Source organism: Phoenix dactylifera, chromosome 15 (assembly GCF_009389715.1).
Source record: "Phoenix dactylifera cultivar Barhee BC4 chromosome 15, palm_55x_up_171113_PBpolish2nd_filt_p, whole genome shotgun sequence".
NCBI lineage: Eukaryota > Viridiplantae > Streptophyta > Magnoliopsida > Arecales > Arecaceae > Phoenix > Phoenix dactylifera.
In genome coordinates, this window is record NC_052406.1 from 1392100 (window position 1) to 1416274 (window position 24175).

At 37.1% G+C, this 24175-nt stretch overlaps 1 protein-coding gene across 2 annotated transcripts in view; it reads left to right on the forward strand.

The window, feature by feature from the left end:
* Positions 1-510: 510 nt before the first annotated feature.
* The window catches only part of LOC103696553 (QWRF motif-containing protein 2), a 35961-nt gene continuing 12296 nt past the window's right edge, over positions 511-24175 (forward strand). The window contains exons 1-3 of one of the 2 annotated variants that reach the window (XM_039134041.1): positions 511-686; positions 16642-18170; positions 20499-20618. In XM_039134041.1, the coding sequence (XP_038989969.1) occupies positions 16806-18170; positions 20499-20618 (1485 nt within the window). In that variant the 5' untranslated portion in view covers positions 511-686; positions 16642-16805. Of the gene's footprint in view, positions 687-16431; positions 18171-20498; positions 20619-24175 lie in introns of those variants that run through there. The other variant, XM_039134040.1, reaches the window with a different exon arrangement.

The window sequence follows — 24175 nt, forward strand, 5'->3', positions numbered from 1 at the left end:
CTCCCCTTTTGCCATGCATTCAAAGTGTGGGCAGTATCAAGAAATCAGTTTACGCTGCTCGCAGACGTAACGTCTAATGTAGCACAATCATTTTGATCATATGAAGCAAATAAAAATATTATTTGATACATAATGGAATAATTTGAGTGTCACAGATGGATCATCCAAATATTTCCCTGAAAGCAGGGCAACCATCATGACAACCACGTCCAACAAGCTAGTCAATTAAACCAATCCAATTTTAAAAACAATAAGCCTGATACCTGAGGCTTTTGTGGGAACTTAGAACAGAGATCAATGGAGACACGGAGGAAGAACTCCACTGGCTTCAACAAAAGTATTACAAGAGCCCACCATGGGGTTTTAATGCCACATTTGGTATCTGTTTGTGAAAAGAGGGGGTGGTCGGAAAAGTAGATGGCCTGTGACCATCTGTAAAAGGGTAGGTGCGGGACCCCAAAGGCAAAAGGTCGAATGTTTGGAAAGGAGAGCAAAAGCTCCTTGAAAGCAAGGAGGGGGGGAAATTAAATACAAGGGGCAATTCGCAAAACTTAGAGTGCAGATAATAGCTATGTTGTTGGGCTTGGAGACTTTGGCTTTCCAGCAATCAAGGCCACAACAAGAACAAGTAAAGCTAAGGCAGAGCTAGAAGAAGTTCTTCTTGGGTGGCTGGTTTCTCCACTGAGGTATTTTCTCATTGCTATACTAGTATATTAGAGTTAATTTTCCTCTTCTTCCTTCGCTTTATTTCTCTTTAAAATAGGAAGTGTATCTCGAGTGGTTTTTGTTGGAAAATGCACCAAATGCTTTAAGTGGTGAATTGCTATGAATCAAAGGAAACTTAAGTAGGATAATCTGGGTGCATTGTTATCAATTCTAGCAAGCCTTTGGATTCTTGTGGAAAAATGCAAGAGAGGCATGAAATACCAAGACACAAATAAAAGAGGAGCTAGCTGGACTGCATTGTGGATGGATTTCAAGCTCCCATAATGCTTGGTAAGTAATGCCTGCAAGAAAAAATTTAAAGGACTCAAATGAGTCATCGATGCAGAAGTAGAAGAAGATGGATACATAGGAATGAATAAAATGGTAGCTACATCTGACAGGTATTGTGATCATCTTCTAAAATGCAAAGCCTCGTAGTAATTTCTTTTCTACTCTTTGTGGAAAACTTCCACAGCTAATGTGAATGAACATAAATTCTTGTGTTCCTTGGGATCCATTGAGCTTTCGCACCGTCGTCTACCATCTTAGCTAAATGCTATATAAGATCCATTGAAAACTTAATGGCAGTATAGTTGGTTCATGTTCTGTTTCCTCTTCCTAAGAATGCTGGTTTTTTTAAGGCCTTCTTTGTTCTTTTATTCGGAACCATAAAAAGCTCCTCTCCTTCTCCATGAAGGACCTTCCCTGGAGTCATCTATTTCCCACAAGATTTATAAGAACACTGCTATCACTTCTCTATGAAATTTGCAATCTTGGGAGGGAGACACCTTCCAATTGTCCATTGAATAGGCCACAGGGTGAAGTCCAATTACTCTACAGTAGCTATAGAATGTTCCCGCAGGAACTGTGCTCTCATAGTCTCATTGTTCAAAAATCCCACCGAGAAGAGTACACCTCAAATATTAAAAAGTTCTTTCTCCAAAAAAGAAAAATTTAATGAAATATATTTCTACGATAGGATTATTTTAGATAAAGTAGATTTATCAAAATTATTTTGACAAACTAATGGCAATGATCTGCAATCCATAATATTTTAAGCAATAATTTTCTTTCTATCAAGAAGTGAATTACTTGGACATCTCAAAAATATTTATCTCAAACATTCTTAGCAATAATCATGTACAACCAAAGGATTGCCACACACTATATTTATGTGAAATTACTTTTCCAACAAATAGAAAAGGGTTCTGATCATCTTACAATCACCATAAGCAGTGATGAGTCATCCTAACTCATCCTTAAAAACACTTCAAGCAATCGACTAAAATTTCTAGAAAACATAATCCTTAGATATCTAATTTGATGTCAAATATCTCATTCTAACAAAAGTAACACACACATAGCTTAACATATTGACTGGAAAATAAATAAATAAATAAATAAATAATTCATTATGTGCTTGTAACATGGTAATGTGTCGATCGGACCTTGGTTGCTCTGTCCTTTCGGTCTACATGGTGAGGATTCAACAGACTAAAATCACTAGATCAATCCATACTGTTAGGAGCATTCATAACAGTAACTAAAAAGGTGCTTTTTGAAATGAAAAAGATGTTTCTGTGTTTCTTGGTTGCCTAAGAAACCCTTCAAAACCCATCAGTTAAGTCATGATTGAGTTATCCAATACTTGTGCAGCAACAGTTCTATCGAGAACTTTAAATCCAAATATAATTTTTGCTAGACAAATCCAATTATATTAAATCTTGTCATTTTAATCTTGACGATGAGCTTCTCATGTCCATCTGCATCTAGGAGCAGTCGATAGAATGATCATTATTTCATGCAAATCTTTTTCTAGATTTACACTCGCGTCATTTTTTTCCTGCAAAAGTTCTTTTCAATAAACTCTCAATTTAATACATAGTATGGAAAACTTTAGCTCTTGAACCATTGTTTTGGGTCATTGTCTTTGGGGAGCTTAATTGGTAGGTAGGTGTGTTATAAATGCAGCAGAGACGACGAATTTGTTCCTAATTATTTCCACACTTCTAGTTGTGATTTCGCTCTCCAAATACATCAAATAATTCAGATCCTCTAAACCAGTCAGTTTCATCCGAGTACATAGCAACAAAGGCTATGTCTCCTTTGTCCTACTTCATGTATTGTTACCAATTGAAAAATGAAGCATTAGTCCTCAATGATCTAAGCATGTTTATAATTTTTGGTCGTGTTTTCGGTGTTATAATGTATAGTGGCAACCTTATTATGACATAAATGATATAATTTAGGGAAGATCATTGTAGCTTTGCAACAGCCGTTGTACCACTATTTGGAGCGAGCCTTGTATTGTCAACATAATGATCGAATAATTAAACTAATGATGGTCGTGATTTATATTATCTTGTTATAACAGGTATCATATCATGGAAACAATGATATTTATTGATATTCATAACTAAATTAGAATATTTTTCAATTTAATCACCATACTTGTTTAAAACTAAGAGCTTATTCTATGCATTGTGACATTATCAGATAATATTGATATTATACATGATTATTGCTCATTGTTTTCTAATAACCATTAGATTTTCCCTAAGATTTCCGTCAAATGTTTGATTAGGAAGATGATATGATCATTATTTACATTGCAATAAAAAATAATTGTTCTAAATGAAGTTTATTATCAGGAGGAATTAGCATTGCTTAAATCTTGTAATATAATTGTGAGGACTTATGTGGACGTATGTTTAGTCCCATATCGATTATTCATTGGATAGATCTTAGGTACTTATACAACATTAAGGAACCCAAATAATACCTTTCTGCTAACCATTTTAGGTGAGGTCCTGGGTTGTTACAAATGGTATTAGAGCGGACTTGAGCCATAATTTATGTGGACTAGAGGACACTGCAACACAGATTCATTAGGGCTGACAACGGGCTAATCGTAGTGTTTGTGAATAGATTTGAATGGATTTGAACCCTTAGCCTGACATGAACGTCAGAGCTTGAACGGGGGAGTATGTGAGGAATCGTTCGGGCGTGTGTTTAGTCCTACATCGGTCATTCGCTGGGTAGATCTTGGATACTTGTGTAGGATCTTGAGTTGTTACAATAATATTGCATTAGATTTGATTTTGCTATTACCCACAAGTTATTAATTTTCATATATTAGTATCTTTATTTATATATTTTAACCGAGAGAGAGAGAGAGAGAGAGAGAGAGAGAGAGAGAGAGAGAGAGATATTTTAATTAAACTTCATGAGAAAAGAGGAGCTTGGTGAAGTGGTCCTTACTACAGATGCCCCTTCCTCTAATCGGGGTCATGGAAGCGCGTGCAGTGGTCCAATTGGTCCCTTGTTTCATACTCCATGGAAAGAGCATTTTAGTTAGCAAGGTTTTCTTTCTATTACATATGTCAAAAACGTTGGTTTCGTGGGGCATAAAATAGGTTTCAGGTGGCTTAGCGACTATCGACCGGCTAACAAACATAATTGGACTCTTGATTCTCTTCTCCTCATAATGTAATTTTTTTCACAGATTTTTTTACTTAAAAACAAATATATATTTTTCAATATCATACATCTTTATAGATAAATTTTGTATAAAAACGCAACCGAATGAGTATTTTGACAAATCTCATATATATCTTAGTTTGTGTATAGCTCTTCTTTGGTAAAAAAACCTAACAAACAAACTATATCATTACCACACAAATGCTCTCTAGGTCTCTTGGACTACAAAACAAAGAATTCTCATTGAAGTGTGAATCTGTGATGCAATGCATGGTAGATTTTGAGATGTGTGTTCAGTAGATGATGTTAGTTGTAGTGAGCCCACACAATTAATCATACATTGAAAATGGATTGCCATGTTTGTCATGCATTAGAGCACCTAAACGGTGTTAGCACACTGCATAGACATGGTTCAAGAACATGCTACTCTTGTTGGTCTGCAAGAATATAATGAGTTTTTATTGATTGCACATCTAAATTGTCCTGTGATGCAGACAAAAATATCTTAAAATGCTTGCTAGCTACAAGGAAAGAACGGTAAATGTTGGTCTCATGTCTCCCTTAGAATGTAATCGAAGGCAAATTTACATCCACAATATGCAAAGTATTGTAATTTTGCTGGCCATTAAAACCATCTCACTTCTATCATCCAGTAATATCATTCTGATGTCAAATGCATGGGCTTAACTTGAGAGTGCAAGAGATATCTCCTATTCATCTTCTTCTCTCTCTTGTGGCAGGGAAAGGGGTTGTAAGTCAAATCTCTAATACAACTGCCCACTACCATCCATCAGCAAGATGAGATTTGCATGTTAGAATCTTGATGCGCATACAAATGGTACAAATATTTGTCAAAGAAGTGGTTAGGTTACCTGCATGTGAATTCTTTCCGTTTCTCAACTTGATAGAGGCTCATTCAATCTGTAAACAAGCTTGATCTGAGCATATAATCTGAGCGTAGCATAATAGAGCAAAGCTTTAAGTTTACCTCATAATAGAGCATATAATTTGACCCTAGCTTGAATTTAATCTAATTCAATTTTGTTGTGGAGTTAATTGAGCTCTATTTTATGTTTACATTTTAAATATTAAAATATTTTTATAAAAATGATAGCATATCATGACTAGTTGAAACGAATTTGCAATGTTTACTAATTAGTAAACATCTCAACCACTGATATGGCAATGAACAATACCTCAAAAGATATATACAAAAGTAGGGTTATCACCAAGAAGTACATGATTGGACCTACTTGAACCTCATCATAACCCATAGATCCCATTGGGTTTAGCATGAGTCAAAAGCTAGTTGTGATCTAGATCTAGCGAAAGCATACTCATGGCAAATCACTAGGATATCTAATATGACTTTTAGATACTTCTATTTATATTGTGAACACCTTTGATTGCAAGCTTTCTTCAAGTGGCTTCTTTATTTTCTATATTTTCAAAACTACCCTTTTGTCCTGTTTTCGCATGCGTGTACGCACGAGTTTTGTGTGTGTATGTGTGTGTGAGAGATTTGATTATCAGATTTATGCTTGGAAGATCAATACACAAATAGAATCAAATTGGTAAGAAATGTTCTCTCTAAGAAATTTTATTAATATGTCAAAAGGCTGCTTTATATAATGTATTAGATGTATATATAGGATATGACCTATTTCAGGTATTAATCTTGGTATAAAATCTTACTCAATATAGGATTTGATAATAAAAAAATATGTTAGAATTATTCTACTATAAATATTTACTAAATTTCGATATTGAAAATCTACTAGCTTATGTAAAGTTTGGTATGGCCTAGCTGATTATGTAAAGTTTGGTATGATCATAGTACCTGCTGGTTGCATCTTGTGCTCAATCACCTTAAGTAGCAAGAGATCATACTACCCTTTTTATATCACTAGTGATTTATTTTTAGAAAAATAAAAGAATAAACTTAGACAATTTCTAATTCTCTTAGCTCTTCCTTGTTCCGAATGTAAGAAGCCAAACCCTATCCCTCATTCTCCCCACCATATCATCGACCTCTGCATCACCAATCAGCCCATTTCTTGCTCTTTCTTTTGTGTTTTATTATATTTTAATGTAAATTTAGTTTTTTTTTTCATATTTTGTTATGGATAGGGTTCTATCGTTTGTTACGAGAGCATTTGACAACCTCACCTAAGAAATCGTATCAAATATTGAAAAGCTTGAAAAGAAATATAGCAAATACCAATAAGAATCTGGACTCCACAATCCAACACACCTGCCCGAACCTAATGAGTGACATGGGTCTTCATGAATCTGTATCTGACCCTTGTATGCCATAAGTAGCTACCTAGAGTTGATCTAGGTTCTTGGATACATTGGATTTTGGTCAAATTTAAGCCTAATTCCCTTGTCCAAGTCCCATTGAGAGAGACCCAACCCAATGAAATATCATCCATGGTTCAGGACATTGGGGGACCCCGAGCTCTAATTAATTCCTTAAATGAGTCATGAACGGCTCCAATTTGCTTGAGTTGAGCTCAAACTTGACTCTTTCTCTCTCATTGAGTTGAGCTGCAATTCTGATTGAGTTGAGCCTGATTTCAACTCCATGAAAATGTCCAACTTGACCAATACTGTTGTAGTATTATATACATGTGCATGTAGCTGGGGTCGCTTGACGTATCATGCTCTTATTTTTTTTTTATTTTTAATTTTTTTGATAATGCAAATAGATCATATAACTCTAGTATGAGTACATCCACGTAAGTCAGAGGATACAATAAGACGGAAAGAAAAAAGGGTAGTCTTAAGTCGATCTCATAAACAATCATCAGAATACTGAGCTACATAAGAGATGACTTAATCGACTGTCTTTTTTTGATAATACAAATAGATCATATAACTCCAGTATGAGTACATCCACGTAAGTCAGAGGATACAAAAGATGGAAAGAAAAAAGGGTAGTCTTAAGTCTATCTCATAAACAATCACCAGAATATTGAGCCACATAAGAAGCGACCCAATCGGCTGTCCTGTTCGCCTTGTAATACACATAGTTGATCTGGAGGGCAGCACAACAAATGTTGGAGTAATCAACTCAAGAACTCAAATAAAACACTAATAATTTAATATCACTGAAATAACTGATTCCGATACGTACATCCTTGATGTCGTTTTCTTTAGATCCAAAATAAAATAGATAATACTTGTAGATTGGTCCGAGGCGTGTAATCACTGTCTTTGAAAGAGATTTGCCTCCTTATATGCACTGGATTCTGGCGATCCCTCCCCAAGATACAACGGACCGTTGAATTTGTAGACGTGCACAATACTACAAATTTTCTTGAACTCGGCAGGACCTTTTTTGTATGCTCGTACCCAATAGTTTGGTGGGTGATCAAGAGAAGATCGAGAAAACAAAAGAAAGGAGGACTTAATGGATATATATATATATATATATATATATATATATATATATATATATATATATATATATATATATATATATATATATATATATATATATATATATATATATATATATATATATATTTCTTCAAACCGTGAAGAAACCGAGAAGCTCTCTGTTTTTCTTTTAAAGGATGGCCAAGAAAAGCCAAAAAATTGAGAATAAGAGGCTCTCCTCTCCCTTCCCCTAGAGGAACGTTGGATCCCAACGTCTCCCTCTTTAAGGCCACCTTAATTGAGTTGTCCGTTGAGTTCTTCAACGGACAGCTCTTCAAATATTACTTTAATTGGAGGGATGATTTCATGACCGTTCAAAATGAGGAGCAACATATCAAATTTGAAAACCTCTTACATTCCCCACCATTTTGAAATTTTGATTTTTTTTTGAGATAATTTGAAAAATGTCAAAAATTTTGAAAAATTTAAAGTACGAGCATTCAGTACACTTAGTTTTCGATGAAAGGTGTCTTTCGGACTTGAACCTTCATCTAGTTGGTATTTCGCCATCCACACCGGTCCGAAGTGAACAAAGTCTTGAACTTGGACTTTATGTATAGATTTTGAAAATACCAAACAACTAAGAGTTAACCCTGCATGTGAATTCCATCGGGGTAGCGCATTACGGCCATGCGCAGGTATCTTGTTTTGTGAGTGTCTCTTAGAGAACAAGCCCTAATTCTCTATTTGATTGCGACCCCACAGTCTCACTCACATCGGTGATATCTCCAAGGGTATACTGCAACTCTATACCCTGCTATAATAGCCTTGATATCATTAAGGCATTACGCCATCCTCCTGTTTAGTGCAATTGAGCACCTGCTCCATAGAGATGGGTAGTGAACTGAGTTCACTTTAAATTTGGTGCTCCTACCAGCCACTCAATCAGCTTGTTTGTCCCATTGAACCTACATCTTGGGATCTCCAGTCAGATAGGTTGGGTTGCCGCTGACGGTGACTCAAAAATAGGCTTTAAACCCATCCCCCTCGAAGCATATTGAACTTGTCCTCTCGACAAGCCCTTGGTCAGATGATCTGCTAAGTTCTCCACTGATTTAATATAACTTAAAGTTATAACTCCAGTAGAGGTGAGCTTCCTTAAAATTTTATATCGAAGCTCAATATGCCTAGACGACTTCGAGTTGTGATTTTTACTTTTTACTTTTGCTATAGTCGCTTGATTATCACAGTTAATTAAAATAGCAGGAATAGGCTTATCCATCATGGGGATATCTAATAACAGACCCCTAAGCCAATCTGCTTCTCCACCAGCTAACTCTAAGGCTACCATCTCAGCTTTCATGGTGGATCTAGTAATCAAGGTCTGCTTGGAAGATTTCCAAGCGACTGCACCACCACCTAGTGTAAAGACAAATCCACTAGTGGCCTTTGTGTCTACGGAATCAGAAATCCAGTTAGCATCACTATACCCTTCTAGTACAGTAGGAAAACCAGAATAGTATATCCCATAGTTAATAGTACCCTTCAAATATTTAAGAAGCCTTTCTATTGCATTCCAATGTGTTTTATCGGGATTACTAGTGTATCTACTTAGTCTTCCTACAGCATAAGAGATATCTGGCCTTGTACATGTAGATAAATACATAAGACTTCCAATTAATTGAGAATACTTTAATTGGGAAACACTATCCCCACCATTTTTCTTTAATTTTATGCTAGGATCATATGGGGTGCTAACTGGCTTGTAATTTTCGTCCCAAATTTCTTTAACACCTTTTCAACATAGTGAGATTGACTTAGAACAATCTCATTTTGTGTCCTTCTAATTTTGATTCCTAAGATTACTTTAGCTAATCCTAGATCTTTCATGTCAAAATTATCACTTAAGTATTTCTTCACTTCAAAAATTGTGACATGTTCACTACCAAAAATTAAAATGTCATCTACGTATAAACATAGGATAATAATAGACCCATCAAATATTTTCCAATATACACATTTATCGAAGTCACAAATATTAAAGACATATGATAAAATGACTTGGTCAAACTTTTCATGCCACTGTCTAGGAGCTTGTTTTAATCCATATAAGGATTTGACTAGCTTACACACTTTATTCTCTTGACTAGAAACTACAAAACCTTCTGGCTGCTCCATATAAATTTCTTCATCTAACTCGCCATTAAGAAAGGCTGTTTTCACATCCATCTGATGGATTTCAAGTTTATAAGATGCCGCCAATGCTATAAGCACTCGAATTGTATTTATCCTAGTGACTGGAGAATAAGTGTCAAAATAGTCCATTCCTTCTCTTTGACTAAAACCTTTAGCAACTAATTTAGCTTTGTATTTTTCAGTGGATCCATCAGGATTTTGTTTCCTTTTGAAGACCAATTTGCATCCTAGTGGTCTAGACCCTGGAGGTAAGTCAGTTAACACCCATGTATTGTGTGAAAGGATTGATTCCATCTCACTTTTAATGGCTTCATCCCATAGAGGTGCATCACTAAATTTCATTGCTTCAGCATAAGTCAAGGGTTCATCTTCAACAAGGAATGTGTAGAAGTCATCTCTTAGGTTTTTCTCTATTCTAGGCCTCTTGCTCCTTCTAAGTTCAACCTGGGGTTCTATTTCAGTGTTATCATTTTGTGATTTAGAGGATTCTCCTATTTCTAACTTTCTCTTTTCTTTCATAGGAAACATATTCTCAAAAAATACTGCATCATTCGATTCTTTAATAGTGTTCGGTGTAATGTCAGGTACATTTGATCGTACTACTAAGAATCGGTATGCGTTATTATTTTCCGCGTATCCTATGAAAGCTGCATCAAAAGTCTTAAGAGACAGTTTAGTCATCTTGCTAGAGTTAATTTTAACTTTTGCAAGGCAACCCCAAACTTTAAAATATTTTAGACTAGGTTTTCTACCCCACCATAACTCATATGGTGTTTTTTGGTTATCTTTAAATGGTATACGATTAAGTATTTTACATGCTGAAATTAGAGCTTCACCCCACAAATTGTTGGAAAGACCAGAACTAGTAAGCATTGAGTTAATCATGCCAAAAAAAGTTCTATTTTTTCTTTCAGCAACTCCATTTGACTGAGGAGAATAAGGGGCAGTAGTCTCATGTATAATCCCATGTTCCTCACAAAATTTTCCAAATTCTGTTGAACTATATTCTCCTCCTCTATCTGACCTAAGTCTTTTTATTGTTTTCTGGGTTTGATTTTCAACCTCTGATTTATAAATTTTAAATTTTTCTAAGGCTTCATCCTTAGTTTTTATTAAATATACATAACAATATTTTGACATATCATCTATAAAGGTAATAAAATATCTTTTTCCTCCTCTCGTCAAAATACCGCTCATCTCGCAAATATCACTATGTATTAAATCAAGCAGGTTAGAACTTCTACTTGTTGATTTAAATGGTTTCCTAGGTTGTTTAGCTTGAACACAAATTTCACATTTTTTGTTCTTCTCTAAATTATATTTAGGAATTAAATCTAAACTCATTATTCTTTTGAGAGTATTGTTATTCACGTGTCCAAGTCTACTATGCCACATCTCTAAAGAGTCAATATGCATAACAAGTGGAGAAGAAACATTTTTATTCATATTGTTGCATGGTAATACACTCAATTTAACTAACCCATCAGCAACATAACCCCTCCCTACAAATGTCCCACCTTTGGTAATTACAACCTTATTTGATTCAAACACTAATTTAAAGCCTAATTGACTCAAAAGAAAACCACTAACAAGATTCTTGCGAACATCTGGCACATGTTGCACGTTGTGGAGAGTAATAATTTTTCCAGATGTAAACTTCAATTTTACTTCTCCTTCTTCAATCACTTGTGCAACACTGGAGTTGCCCGTGGTCACAGTTCTCCCTTTAACCTCCTGGTAGAAAGAAAAAGAGGAAATATCAGAACATATATGGACAATAGCTCCTGTATCAATCCACCATTCGGTTGGATTGTAGGCCAGATTTAACTCAAGTTTTGAGATTACTAACCTGCCCTCGGTTCCAGTAGAGCCAGAACTGGTTATCATATTTGCCTGAGGAGTCACTTTGTCACCTTGCCCCTTGACTTTGTCCTTTCTATGTCTACACTGTTTGGCAAAGTGTCCTGATTTTCCACAGACATAACATGTTCTCTTGCTCTGTTCCTTTTGAATCTTTGGTTTTGGCTTCTCAAAGTGTTTCTTGGGCTTATTTCTCGAGAAGTTAGTTTTCTTCGTTTCTACTAAGTTTGCCTTTGCACTAACTTCTGAGTCAATACCCAAGTCCTGTTTATGGTTATTCCTATGTTTTTCTTCTATTTGAAGGGACACTAGTACTTGATCCAAAGAGAGGGTGTGTCTCTTATGCTTCAAAGAGACTTTAAAATTCGTCCAGAAAGATGGGAGCTTTTCTATAAGGGCTGCCGCCTGAATTCTCTCATCTATAGAAATTCCCATTGCAACGATCTTCGCACTATATTCTGGACTTCATGTGCTTGATCAATTACTGATTTTTGATCTACCATTTTGTAAGAAAAATATTCTCCTATGATGAACTTTTCTTCTGATTCGGTTTCTTTACCATATTTCGACTCAAGTTCATCCCACAATGTCTTAGCTGTACCTTCAGCTCTAGAGTAGATGTCGTATAAGTTATCATTTAGTGCACTAAGTATCAAACTTTTGTATAAACGATCATCTTTATCAAATTTGTATTTAGCAGCTGATCTGCCGGGTTCATGATCCATTGGGTCCTTAGTTGAAGGATTGTTTGAAACCACATAAAATAAATCTAATGTGTCTAACAAAGACTCCATTTTTGTTTGCCATCTAACAAAATTCTTTCCATCAAACGACTCAGGTTTCAGGATATCGTTTAATGAGTTCTTAACTTTGTCCATCTTTGTATTTCAGAGGTGAAATTCTCTTTCAAAATTGTTGGAGTAATCAACTCAAGAACTCAAATAAAACACTAATAATTTAATATCACTGAAACAACTGATTCCGATGCGTACATCTTTGATGTCGTTTTCTTTAGATCCAAAATAAAATAGATAATACCTGTAGATCGGTCCGAGGCGTGTAATCACTGTCTTTGAAAGAGATTCGCCTCCTTACATGCACTGGATTCTGGCGATCCCTCCCCAAGATACAACGGACCGTTGAATTTGTAGACGTGCATAATACTACAAATTTTTTTGAACTCGGCAGGACCTTTTTTGTATGCTCGTACTCAATAGTTTGGTGGGTGATCAAGAGAAGATCGAGAAAACAAAAGAAAGGAGGACTTAAAGGATATATATATATATATATATATATATATATATCTTCAAACCATGAAGAAACCCAGAAGCTCTCTGTTTTTCTTTTAAAGGATGGCCAAGAAAAGCCAAAAAATTGAGAATAAGAGGCTGTCCTCTCCCTTCCCCTAGAGGAACGTTGGATCCCAACGTCTCCCTTTTTAAGGCCACCTTAATTGAGTTGTCCATTGAGTTCTGCAACGGACAGCTCTTCAAATATTACTTTAATTGGAGGGATGGTTTCATAACCGTTCAAAATGAGGAGCAACGTATCAAATTTGAAAACCTCTTACAACATATCATCTGCCTGTGGATGTCCTGCGATAGTGGATGCTGCTCGTCACTTGCTCATGCCAGATTCTAAATCCAGCCAACTATCATCGCTGGTCCTCCTCAAGTTGGATGTTGTCAGCTCTCGCTATACTGCTTGCATAGGTCTTCCTGTATCCGCTACCATCCCGTGATAGGATTAGAAAGTTGGCCGGAACCAGCTTGACGGCCTCGTAGGATCTTCGGTTGCATGTAGTGGCCTAGTAGCTTAGCATGCAGTACAAAATATTGTTTCTTTAAACAAAAAATATGTATGTATTGGATAGAACTATAAAAAATTGCATCAATTCCACATCATTCTTGGCTTGATGCATGTACGAGCTAGCCCAAATTTTGGAAGTGGCACTCTGTCATTTGAGCTCAAGTGGATCGAAGTGCACAAAAAATGCTAACTGGTGGGGATTTTTTTGGAACATGATATGGACCTTAGGAAGGGAAAAGAATGCAGTAGTTTAAATATTAACATGATTAAATTCAATTTATACATTGCCGAGATCATTCATTACTTGCTTGTTTTGCTGTACGTGAGATGCGCTACTGATCCATCCATCTCTTATCACAATTTGAAGGTTTAAGTTGTTAGTTAACATAGAAACGATTTTTTTCCTCATGAACTTTTCCCACCTTTACCCTTTGTTTATACTTGTTTCTAGTCTAACTGCTGAAAATTTTTACCAATAGGATTTGTGTTAAATGATTGGCACCCCTATAGAGAGGTCATGCGCCTACCATATTTCTAGAAAAAAGAAATTCTCGCCATCTTTACTGATTGTTAAACATTAAAAAGGAAGACCAGAAATGAATCATATAGAAGTAGAAACATTTAGAATGATACCCTTTGGTTTGCATTTAAAAGGTTGCAAAAGACAAGTAGGAGGCCTATGAAGATACATTTTAAGTAACTAATGAAAAACTAGATTCCTATTCTCTTTTCTTTTTTTAACAACACGAAATTTCTACAGCAATTTTATAAGTTTTGAATTTGAGAAAAGCTGGTTCTGATTTTGTTTCTTAAATAAGGTCTCTCACTATTAGGAACCAAGACTATTATGGTTGTTTGCTTTTGCAAGGCGAAAAAATAGTTTGTCAGTGCTATTGAAACAACCATTAAAGTGCAACTAATCATGTGCATTACCTAAAAAAACTAGTGAGCAAACAAGATTGATGTTAACTACATATATCAGCATTAAATTCCTAATTACTAACTAGTCATGCGGACTATAGAGTAGGGAGCGGTGTAAGAGAAGGAACATATTAAGGCTTGTTTATGAATGATCCACTAGATCTTGCTAGATTGGGAGGGGAAAAGAGAGTCGAAGGGGACAACATGAGGCAGTAGGAGTGTAGAGGGAGAAGGCAAAGGGTCAAAGATCTTGATCCCTATTAGATTAAAAGATAAACTTAGAAAGATTTTTTTTTATAAAAAAAATAAAGAAATCTTGATCGGATAGGATCTGCGACTTGCCAATCTCCTTCTCTCCCTCTTGAGTGCTCTCCTTCCCTCCCGATCTCGTGGGATCCAGCGGATCATTCCCAAATGAATACAATAACTAAGATTTTCTTCATTGACCTTCAAGCATAAGATCATCAAGATGGAAAGGTGGGTGGAGTTAGCAGCAATACAACTGTATAAATCTCCTCACCAAAAGTCGCCGTCTCAGTACTAGACTCCGTACCGGTGCCACACTAGTATAGTGTCGGTATGGTATCGTCCGGTTCCAGCCGATGCGGTGTATTTTGCTCCTCACCAATTTCTAATTTTTTGGCGCATCCTCACAATTCCCAACTGATGGAATAGGCATTGCCTAATATTTGGCAGCTGCTTAGCTCCATCACCTTTCACACCCCTAACATCTTGTGACCAAGGGTCAAGGTTTTGGGAAAGCCAAATAAATTTCATGGCTTTTTGTTTTTCTTTCACCTTTAATAGAGGTATCAAACCAATTGGGCTGAGGAAGAGATTGCTAAGGTTCACCACACGAATGGACCCATTGAGACTGCTTCTTTGTCTCCTACCAGGCGTTAGATATGACCCACCTGCATGCTTTCAGTTGGATCCCAACTCACTTAGAGCAATACCTTAATTAGTTTACCAATAGCATATTGATTACTTAATAACTACATTATACAATAAAATATTGCACTCTCCTAACGTCATCCTCTAGTTATATTTAAGCACAGAAAATTAAGTTTATAGATACAATCACAACCTACTCAGCTTACCTCTTCATTATCTCGCGGTAAGCATACCGATTTAGAAGCATTGGTTTGACATGGCTTCCAAGCCTAAGTTCAACCTAGTAAGGTGACCTTAGCAAAGCTCGATCTTAATTTTTTTGTGTGCAAGCTTGACCTTAGACCAAACAATTGTTTCTGAAAAAAAAAATCAAATAATTTTTTTATCTAATTTACTATTAAAAGCAAATTTTGACATTTTGTCCACATTCGTCTTCAATCTTTTATTCATCATCTTCTTACTTTCCCGCATTTTTTTACTTGTATCGTGACTCTCATAATTATAATTATAACTAATTATAGTTATAATTGTTAATATTTATTCTAATTATTAGAAGTCAGCTTTATATTTTTTTTCTAAGTAGAAATTAGTTTTTTAAAATAAGTATTTTATATCTAATCTATCTAAAATTAAACTCGACTCAAATATATGATCAGGAGCCAATTCGGTGGAAACATGGGTCCATTGTACTCCAACCAAAAAGTCTGCCTTTTAAATAACCTGGATTTCCCCACTTGGTGGTGACCACCGACCCACAGGCCACAGCCCATCTGAAATAAAAAAACTCTTCACTGGCCACTCTCAAGTCTAAACATCTTTTATCATTCATTAAAGATCTAATTCTTTATTAATTCTCCTAAATTCTCTTAAATACTCTTTAAGAACCTAAAAGGATGGTAATTAATTCCCCTCCCTTCACTCCCCTCCTGCTCTCTCTCTCTCTCTCTCTCTCTCTCTCTCTCTGTGATAGAATTGCTTAATGTTATATGGAGTAGTATGCATAGAACATGGACCATATAGCACCAAAAACAATAACAAAAAAAGAGACCTGTCTCTTTGTCTGAAAACGAAGTTATTAGGTAACCAAAGAAAAACACACTCTTTGCCTCTTGTGCTTCCTTGGTCTAATCTAATCTAAGCTACTTAATTTAATATCCAAGTCCCAATTCCCAAACCCATCTCTCCCTCTCCCCCCCCCCCTCACACGGACACTGCTTCCTTAGCAAAACGGCAAGCTTTTCTCAGCTTAACAGCAACAACAGACTAAAATAATAACTAACGAAATCATAGAAACGGAGAAAGACTACAGTGACTCCGAATCCTTCTCTCTCTCTCTCTCTCTCTCTCTCCCCTCTTCTATGCTTCACTCTTCCCTTCTCTCTTCTTCTCCAGGGGGGCAAAAGAGAAGGTTTACAGAAGCTGGAGTCCGTTGCTGCGCCAGGTAATGTGACCCTCACTTTCTCTCCACCAAATGGCTAGCTGGAGGCGGAATTCGAGAAGATAGGCGGAGATCGAGATAGGGCCGAGGCGGAGACCCAGATCTCTCCCCGGGGATCATGGTCGCAGCCATCCGCGCCGCCGCCGCCTCTCCGACGACCACCGCTGCCCATATCCCTAAAAGCCCCTCCCACCCCGACGATCCCCACAACCCCGTCCGCCCCCCTCTCAACCCCTCCGAGAAGGACAATGCCGCCCGCCGGCCCCGCACCAAAGGGATCTCTTCTCGCTACCTCTCCTCCCATTGTTCTTCTTCTTCTTCTTCTTCGTTTACTACTACCTCTACCTCCTATTCTTCTTCCAATTCCTATTCTTCTTCGAGCTCTTCTTCCAGCTCCCGGCGCTTCCCATCGCCGCTGCTGGCCTCCCGGCCCTCCACGCCTCCGGCATTGGTGTCGGGGCCCGCCCAGAAGAGATCCCAGTCCGTCGATCGGAGCCGCCCCTCCACCCCCCGCCCCGCCTCCGCCGAGCCCTCCGCCGCTGCCCGGGCCCTCTGCACCACCACCCGAAGCCTCTCCGTCTCCTTCCAGGGGGAGTCCTTCTTCTACCAGACCAGCCGCGCCAAGGCCACCTCCCCCAGCCCCGCCCGCAAGCCCACCCCGGAGCGCCGGAGGGCCAGCCCAGCCGCCGCTACACCGGCCAGGGCTGGCAACCAGTCGGAGAACTCCCGGACCTTTGAGAACCACCACCGCTGGCCGGCTGCCAGAACCCGGCAGTCGAATCCCTTGATGAGGAGCTTGGACTGCAATTTGGAAAGAAAAGGTTCTATCTTGGCAACCGTCCATCTGCTACAGCAGTCGATGGTGTTCGACGATGGCACGCGCCGTGCATCCTTTGATGGGGGCGATTTCTCAGCATCATCGGACACTGATAGTGTGTCCTCCGGGAGCAATTCAGGGGCGCAGGAGCTCAGCGTGCCCCCACGGGCACAGGTCACTCCCCGTGGAATTAGTGTGCCTGCAAGGTTCTGGCAGGAGACCAACAGCAGGCTACGCCGGCTGCCGGAGCCAGGCGTACCACTATCATCATCAGGCTCGAGGACTGGAAGGTCGCTGCCTAAGCCCGGGTTGGTGAAGAAGTCATTGGTGGACAGCCCTTTGTCATCTCCTCGGTCGGTTTCTTCTCCACTCCGTGGACCCATGAGGCCATCTTCTCCAAGTAAGATTGCAGCTTCTCCATCAAGGGGAATGGCCAGCCCTTTGCAAGCGAGGAACAATGCATCAGTGCGCTCCTCTCCAATTGGTCAGCCGGGCAATGCACCTTCAATTATAAGCTTTGCAGCAGAAGTGAGGAGGGCAAAGAAAGGGGAGAACCGGATTGAGGAAGCACACATGCTGAGGCTGTTCCATAATCAGCACTTGCAATGGCGTTGGGTGAATGCAAGGGCCAATGGTGCGCTCCTGGTACAGAGACTGACTGCAGAGGTAATGTCAGTATTATAATCTTAGAGGTCTGCTTTCTTAATATATCGACATTTGAAATTATTATCTGCTTCTTGTTATGAATTCTTGGTCTGTGTGTTTTCTACATATGTGAGCTTGAATGTTGTATGCCCTATCAATTTGGAGGGAGTCTGCTTTTAATGTGGCAAGATATGGACAATTCTTACCCTAAAAGTAAATTATCAAATTCTTCATTTGACAAAAGCCTGCTATCTGCCATTTTGGAAGTAATTTTTCTGATTGTCGATCATTATAAGAACTACCATCAAATGCTCCTTGACAATAATTTCTCTGAGCCTTTGCCACACGACCCTTGTTATAATGCCTCTGTGGCTGAATACTGTTAGAATAGAAATATTTGTGGCAGGTTCTCCAGAAATGGGTCTCATTTGCTTTATTCAAAAATGGAACTTGGTTGGTACAGTACAGGTCTGTATTGTGCCGTTTGGAAGCATAACAAAAATAGGGAGAGGGAGGGGGGAGGGAGAAAAGGATAGAGGAAGAGAGGGAGATAGAGGGAAAGTCAAAGGGAGGGAGGAAGAGGGGGGGTGAGGGTTAAACCTTTACCCTAACCCTAGTGGAGCGAGAAAGAGAGAGAGAGGGGGGCGGGGGATGCTTACCAGAAGCCAAGGGGGCGAGCAATGTTGATTGAGCAGGGTGGGGGGGAGGGTGCCTATTTAATTGAACAATCAAGGTGGGGGGGGGGGGGGAATTTTTTCTCAATCTGAGGGAGGGGGGCTTTTTAATCAAACGGTGGGGGTTCGGCCTATTTACCGAGCCGATAGGGCGAACCGTCTTGGTTCCCTATCGGTTTGGTTCGGTACATTCCGAATCGGATAGTTTGGAGAGGTACAGCCAACCATGATGTATATTTTTATAGTTGCTCTTTGCTGGCCTATCAAACTTTAGAAGCTAGCTATTTATTGTTCTATATATGGTTCTTTTGGATCTATGATTTATTTTTTATAATTCATTTGAATTTATGTTAGTGCACGTGTTTTTACCAATATGGGTCGTGTCAGCTATTTTGCAAATCGTTTGTTCTCAACCATGTTTATTTTCCTCAAAAGATTTTTGGTGGTATCTTGCCACTTTTGGTTATGTATATGGGAGTAATACCACATGCGCAAACTACTTCTGAAGCAAATAGTGGGTTTCTAGTGGCAATAGGTGTTTATCGATTATCACCTTTAAACCTTTATCTTTTTTATACATGTTATAGAAGAACTCGTTGTGCAAATTGGAGAGGAGGAATGCTAGTTCATTTTATTCGCAGACGACTTAGTGTTTGCTGGGTAAAATTAAATATAATTACGGGAAAAAATAAAGAATAACAGTCTAAAACTACCTGGATCAACTTACATTTTGCGGTGTGACTCCTAATTTTAATATCAGGGGAATCAAGAACGTAGTCAAACTATGGGATGAAAAAATCAAAGGATTTGCGATCTATAGTGTTGATCATGATCACATCACGATACACGTATGAACCAAAATTTGATGAGTTTAAATGCTTCTGAATTGATGAACATACTCAAAATATTGTGTAGTTCCATTAAAATTGTTAAATTTTCATATCCAATTCATGTATACGTAGGAGACCTTCAAAATGTATGATTTTGTTTCTAGGTAATTTAGGTGCTGTTACAACTTGATAAATAATGTGGATCGTCAGCTTAGATAATGCGATTATCAATTTTGTACTAATAGAATTGAAGCTCTACAATCCTAGCTCAATCCTGTCTCTTTGATCTGTACGTGTCTGCATGCATATGCACTGGTACTCCCATGCATGCACGTCTATAGCCAATCGGAGGATTCCCTCTCATTATTGTGTATCAAATTTTCGCTGGTCCTTGCAATTGTCCCTTTCATTGAAGCACAGCATTCTACACATCGAGGGTGCTCATCAAAAGTGTGCTTATCAGAATGTCAAGTGAATAACGTGCAGGCTGTATTGCAATTTGGTGTGGCTTTATATGCAATTTCATGGAATTAGAGCTTGCACACATATTAAAGGTCATCCAATGGCAGTTATCTTTCTTTCTTTTTCCTTTTTTCTATTTGATAAGTGCAAACATGGCCTTCGATAATACTTACGCATGAATTCTGCTGTTTATAGTCTAATTTCAACTGCTGGCCAGTTCGTTAAACATCTTAATTTCTCTTTTAGCTGTCTTCATCCTATATGTGTTGGTTTAGCTTACATGTAAGATCTTGAATATTAATAACCTAATTCTTTCCCTGATCTTTATTAGAGAAACATAGATGATGCTCTATCATCAAATTCTTTCATTTATTTTGTATCAGAAAAATCTGTATAATGCATGGACAACTACAACAGAGTTGCGTGATTCTGTCACTATTAAAAGGATCAAGCTACAGCTTCTGAAACAAAATCTAAAACTAACTTCTATTCTTAAGGGGCAAGTAAGTCTTTTATCCCCTTCTCTCTCTCTTCTATCTTTTTTTTTTTCCTTTTTGATATCACTGCAAGGTTTCTTTTCCAATTTTAATTTTGATTCTGAATTATTTCCATGCTTCTTATCTGTAAAATACTCAACTTCTATAATTTCTCAAAATTGCTGCACTCTTTGTTATGTATTTGGATGTTTTAGAAGTTAATGTATAATGGTTACTGAGTATTTCCTTGAAAATCTTAGACAACTAGCCTTCTTCTTTCTAGGGATGGAGGGGGGATTGTGCCTTTGTGGGCCGTGAAAGAAACCTGGCTTTCACAGAACTATTGTCTTAAAGATGTCATTTCAAACACTATTTCCCTCTAATGATTCCAGGCATGTTTTTAAATTTAGGATTGTGAATGGGGGCCTGTTTGATCCATAATGCTTCAGTGGAACTTAGGTTGCATCAAATATTGAATTGCTACTGCCCTACTTGATGATTGAAAACTTAGCCAATGCATTGTGTGATTCTTTACTCCAATGCACTTGAGATTTCAGATTTATGTTTTTATTTTATATTTACATTAGTAGTATTATATATAGATGAAGACAAACATGGTTGACATTATAAGATGATTCTACAAAAGAAAAGGTCTTAAAAATATGTTGAATTAGGACTATAAATCTGAAAAAAGAAACAAAAATCCTACAATTCACTTTTAGAATTTCACAATGCAGACACTATATCTGACTGATAATTTTGTTTAAATAAAAAATCTTATGTCATGACATGATAATTTGATCTAATTATATATTTGTTGACTTATATATTTGTCACATGCCTGCAAAAAATGATAATGTAAAACCAATGTTTGCATGATACATTGTAGGCAAATTGTAGGAACAAATGAATTATACTAACACAGAGAGAGAGAGAGAGAGAGAGAGAGAGTTATAGATTTTATCTCTTATGTTTTATAAATAGCAGAGATAATAAATAAAAAATACGAAAAACCTCTAAGAAATATAGCAGGGGGCATTGAGTCTTCCAACAAGTGGTCACTCACTGTTGGAGAAGAGATTAGATACATCCATGTAAATGATTGACGTTGGGCAAGAAACGGGATAGGGTGTTGATACAATTAACATAGGCATCATTCAGGAGAGTTCCGCTGGGAGTAAGGCTGCAAATGGACCTGCGTAGACCCGTGACCCAACCCGACCCGACTTGCGTAGACCCGACCCGACCCGAATTTTAGGACCCGCGGGTCCGGGTCGGGTCCGAAAATTGGATCCGAATCATTTTCTGGGTCGAGTCTGGGTTTACCGAACGGACCCGACCCGACCTGAATGGACCTGAAGAGGGGGAGAAAAAAAAGAAGTGGAAAAGCCCTAAGGGGAGTAGGAAGGATAGCAACAGGCATAGGTTCACAGAATCCAATGGAACCTCGGGGCGTCAGGATTCTCTCTCAATCTATTACACTGTTGATACCTTTGGTGTCTCGGTAGCTGTTTTTTTTTTCCTTCTGTTTTTTGGTTTTTGTTTCTTTTAACTTTTGAAGGGAGAAAGTGAGGGAATGCTGAACTGAATATGGGTCATGTGCCAGTTTTCTGCAATGGAATTGGATTTTGGAAGAAGGTCTTGGATTTTTTTTGCCCTCGTGAGAGGGGAGCTGGGAGACACCAAGTTCCGTCCAATCAGTCATATAGATAAAAAATAGTGTGATATGTTGGCTTGTAGACCGACTTAGTCAGTACGTCACTGGTCATTTGTTCTGACTAGAGGTCAATTGCAAGTCTTTCAAGTCATGGGTCACCCAGCACCTCATAATTATGATATGACGAAATTAGATTTGCCCAAATTCTTTTCCAAAAGCACAAAAAAATGGACCCGATTCAGACCCGAACCCGACCTGACTTGGACCCGGACCCGACCCGGATCCAATTCGGTCTCGACCCGATCTTCAACCGGGTTGGGTCTGGGTCCAAAATTAGGACCCGAACAAAAAATCGGATTGGGTCGGGATCACTCAGGACCCGACCCGACCCGATCCATTTGCACCCCTAGCGGGGAGAGTCCTGAGTTTGCTCCCTCCCCCCTCAGATGACTTCTTCTTTTTGACTTTCATGAGTGTACTCATGCGCGTATGGTGGAGTTACCTTCGTATCAAAAAAAAAGGGTTAAAGTTGATTAAAATTTAAATTAGTTAATTTAGGCATTCGATATTTGATGAGGAATCCATTTAAAATTTCAGCTTGATTGAAAATATAAGTTGGGGTGATTGTAGATGGGCAAGAAGTAACAATTGTAGCTTGTTTTTTTCTGCAGGAATGGGAGGCTGTAAATTTAGCTTGGTTTTTTTGTTCGGGGGGTGGGGAGCATAACTGAATTAATGGAGGTTAATGGTATTTATGAAATCTGGGCCCTAGCTTCACTTCTGCTTCTAACCATATAAAGTGGCAAACTAGACCAGCACCTTTGGTTGGAGAAATCCAAGTTTTGAATCCATATAGGCCCTGTTTGGGGGAGCTGTTGGCAGTAGAGCTGTTGGAAGTAGAGCTGTCTGAAGTAGAGCTGTTATAAAAAGCTGTTTGCTGTTTGGTAACTACATTTGTAAAGTGTTGTGGTACTTTGTTTTGTGTTTGGTAAACAAACTGAGAAAGCACTTTTGTATGACAAAATTACCATAAAGGATATTGCATAGTATTATACAACAGAATATAATAAAACATAACATAAATTAATACATAAATATACGATATAGTATAATATTATTGTAATATAAAATAATATTATGTTAATATAGCATAATAGTAATATAATTATTAGAGTAAATTAATATTTGGTAATATAACATAATATTAAATTATTTAACATAACATATTAATGTATTATGATATAATGTAATATATATTATATTTATAGTATAATACAATAATAAAAGTATAAAATATTATAATTATTAGTATAAATTAATTTCTCATAATATAACATAATATTAAATTATTTAAAATAACATATTAATGTATTATAATGTAATGTAATATAATACAACATTTATAGTATAATACAATAATAAAGGTATAAAATATTATAATTATTATTATAAATTAATTTTTCATATTATAACATAATATTAAATTATTTAAAATAACATATTAATGTATTATAATGTAATGTAGTATAATATAATATTTATAGTATAATACAATAATAAAAGTATAAAATATTATAATTATTAGTATAAATTAATTTTTCATAATATAACATAATATTAAATTATTTAACATAACATATTAATGTATTATGATATAATATAATATGATATTATATTTATAGTATAATACAAAAATAAAGGTATAAAATATTATAATTATTAGTATAAATTAATTTTTCATAATATAACATAATATTAAATTATTTAACATAACATATTAATGTATTATGATATAATATAATATGATATTATATTTATAGTATAATACAAAAATAAAGATATAAAATATTATAATTATGAGTATAAAATAATTTTTCATAACAATTTTCCATAATTTTTCATAAAATAATTTTCCGCGGTCCAGGGG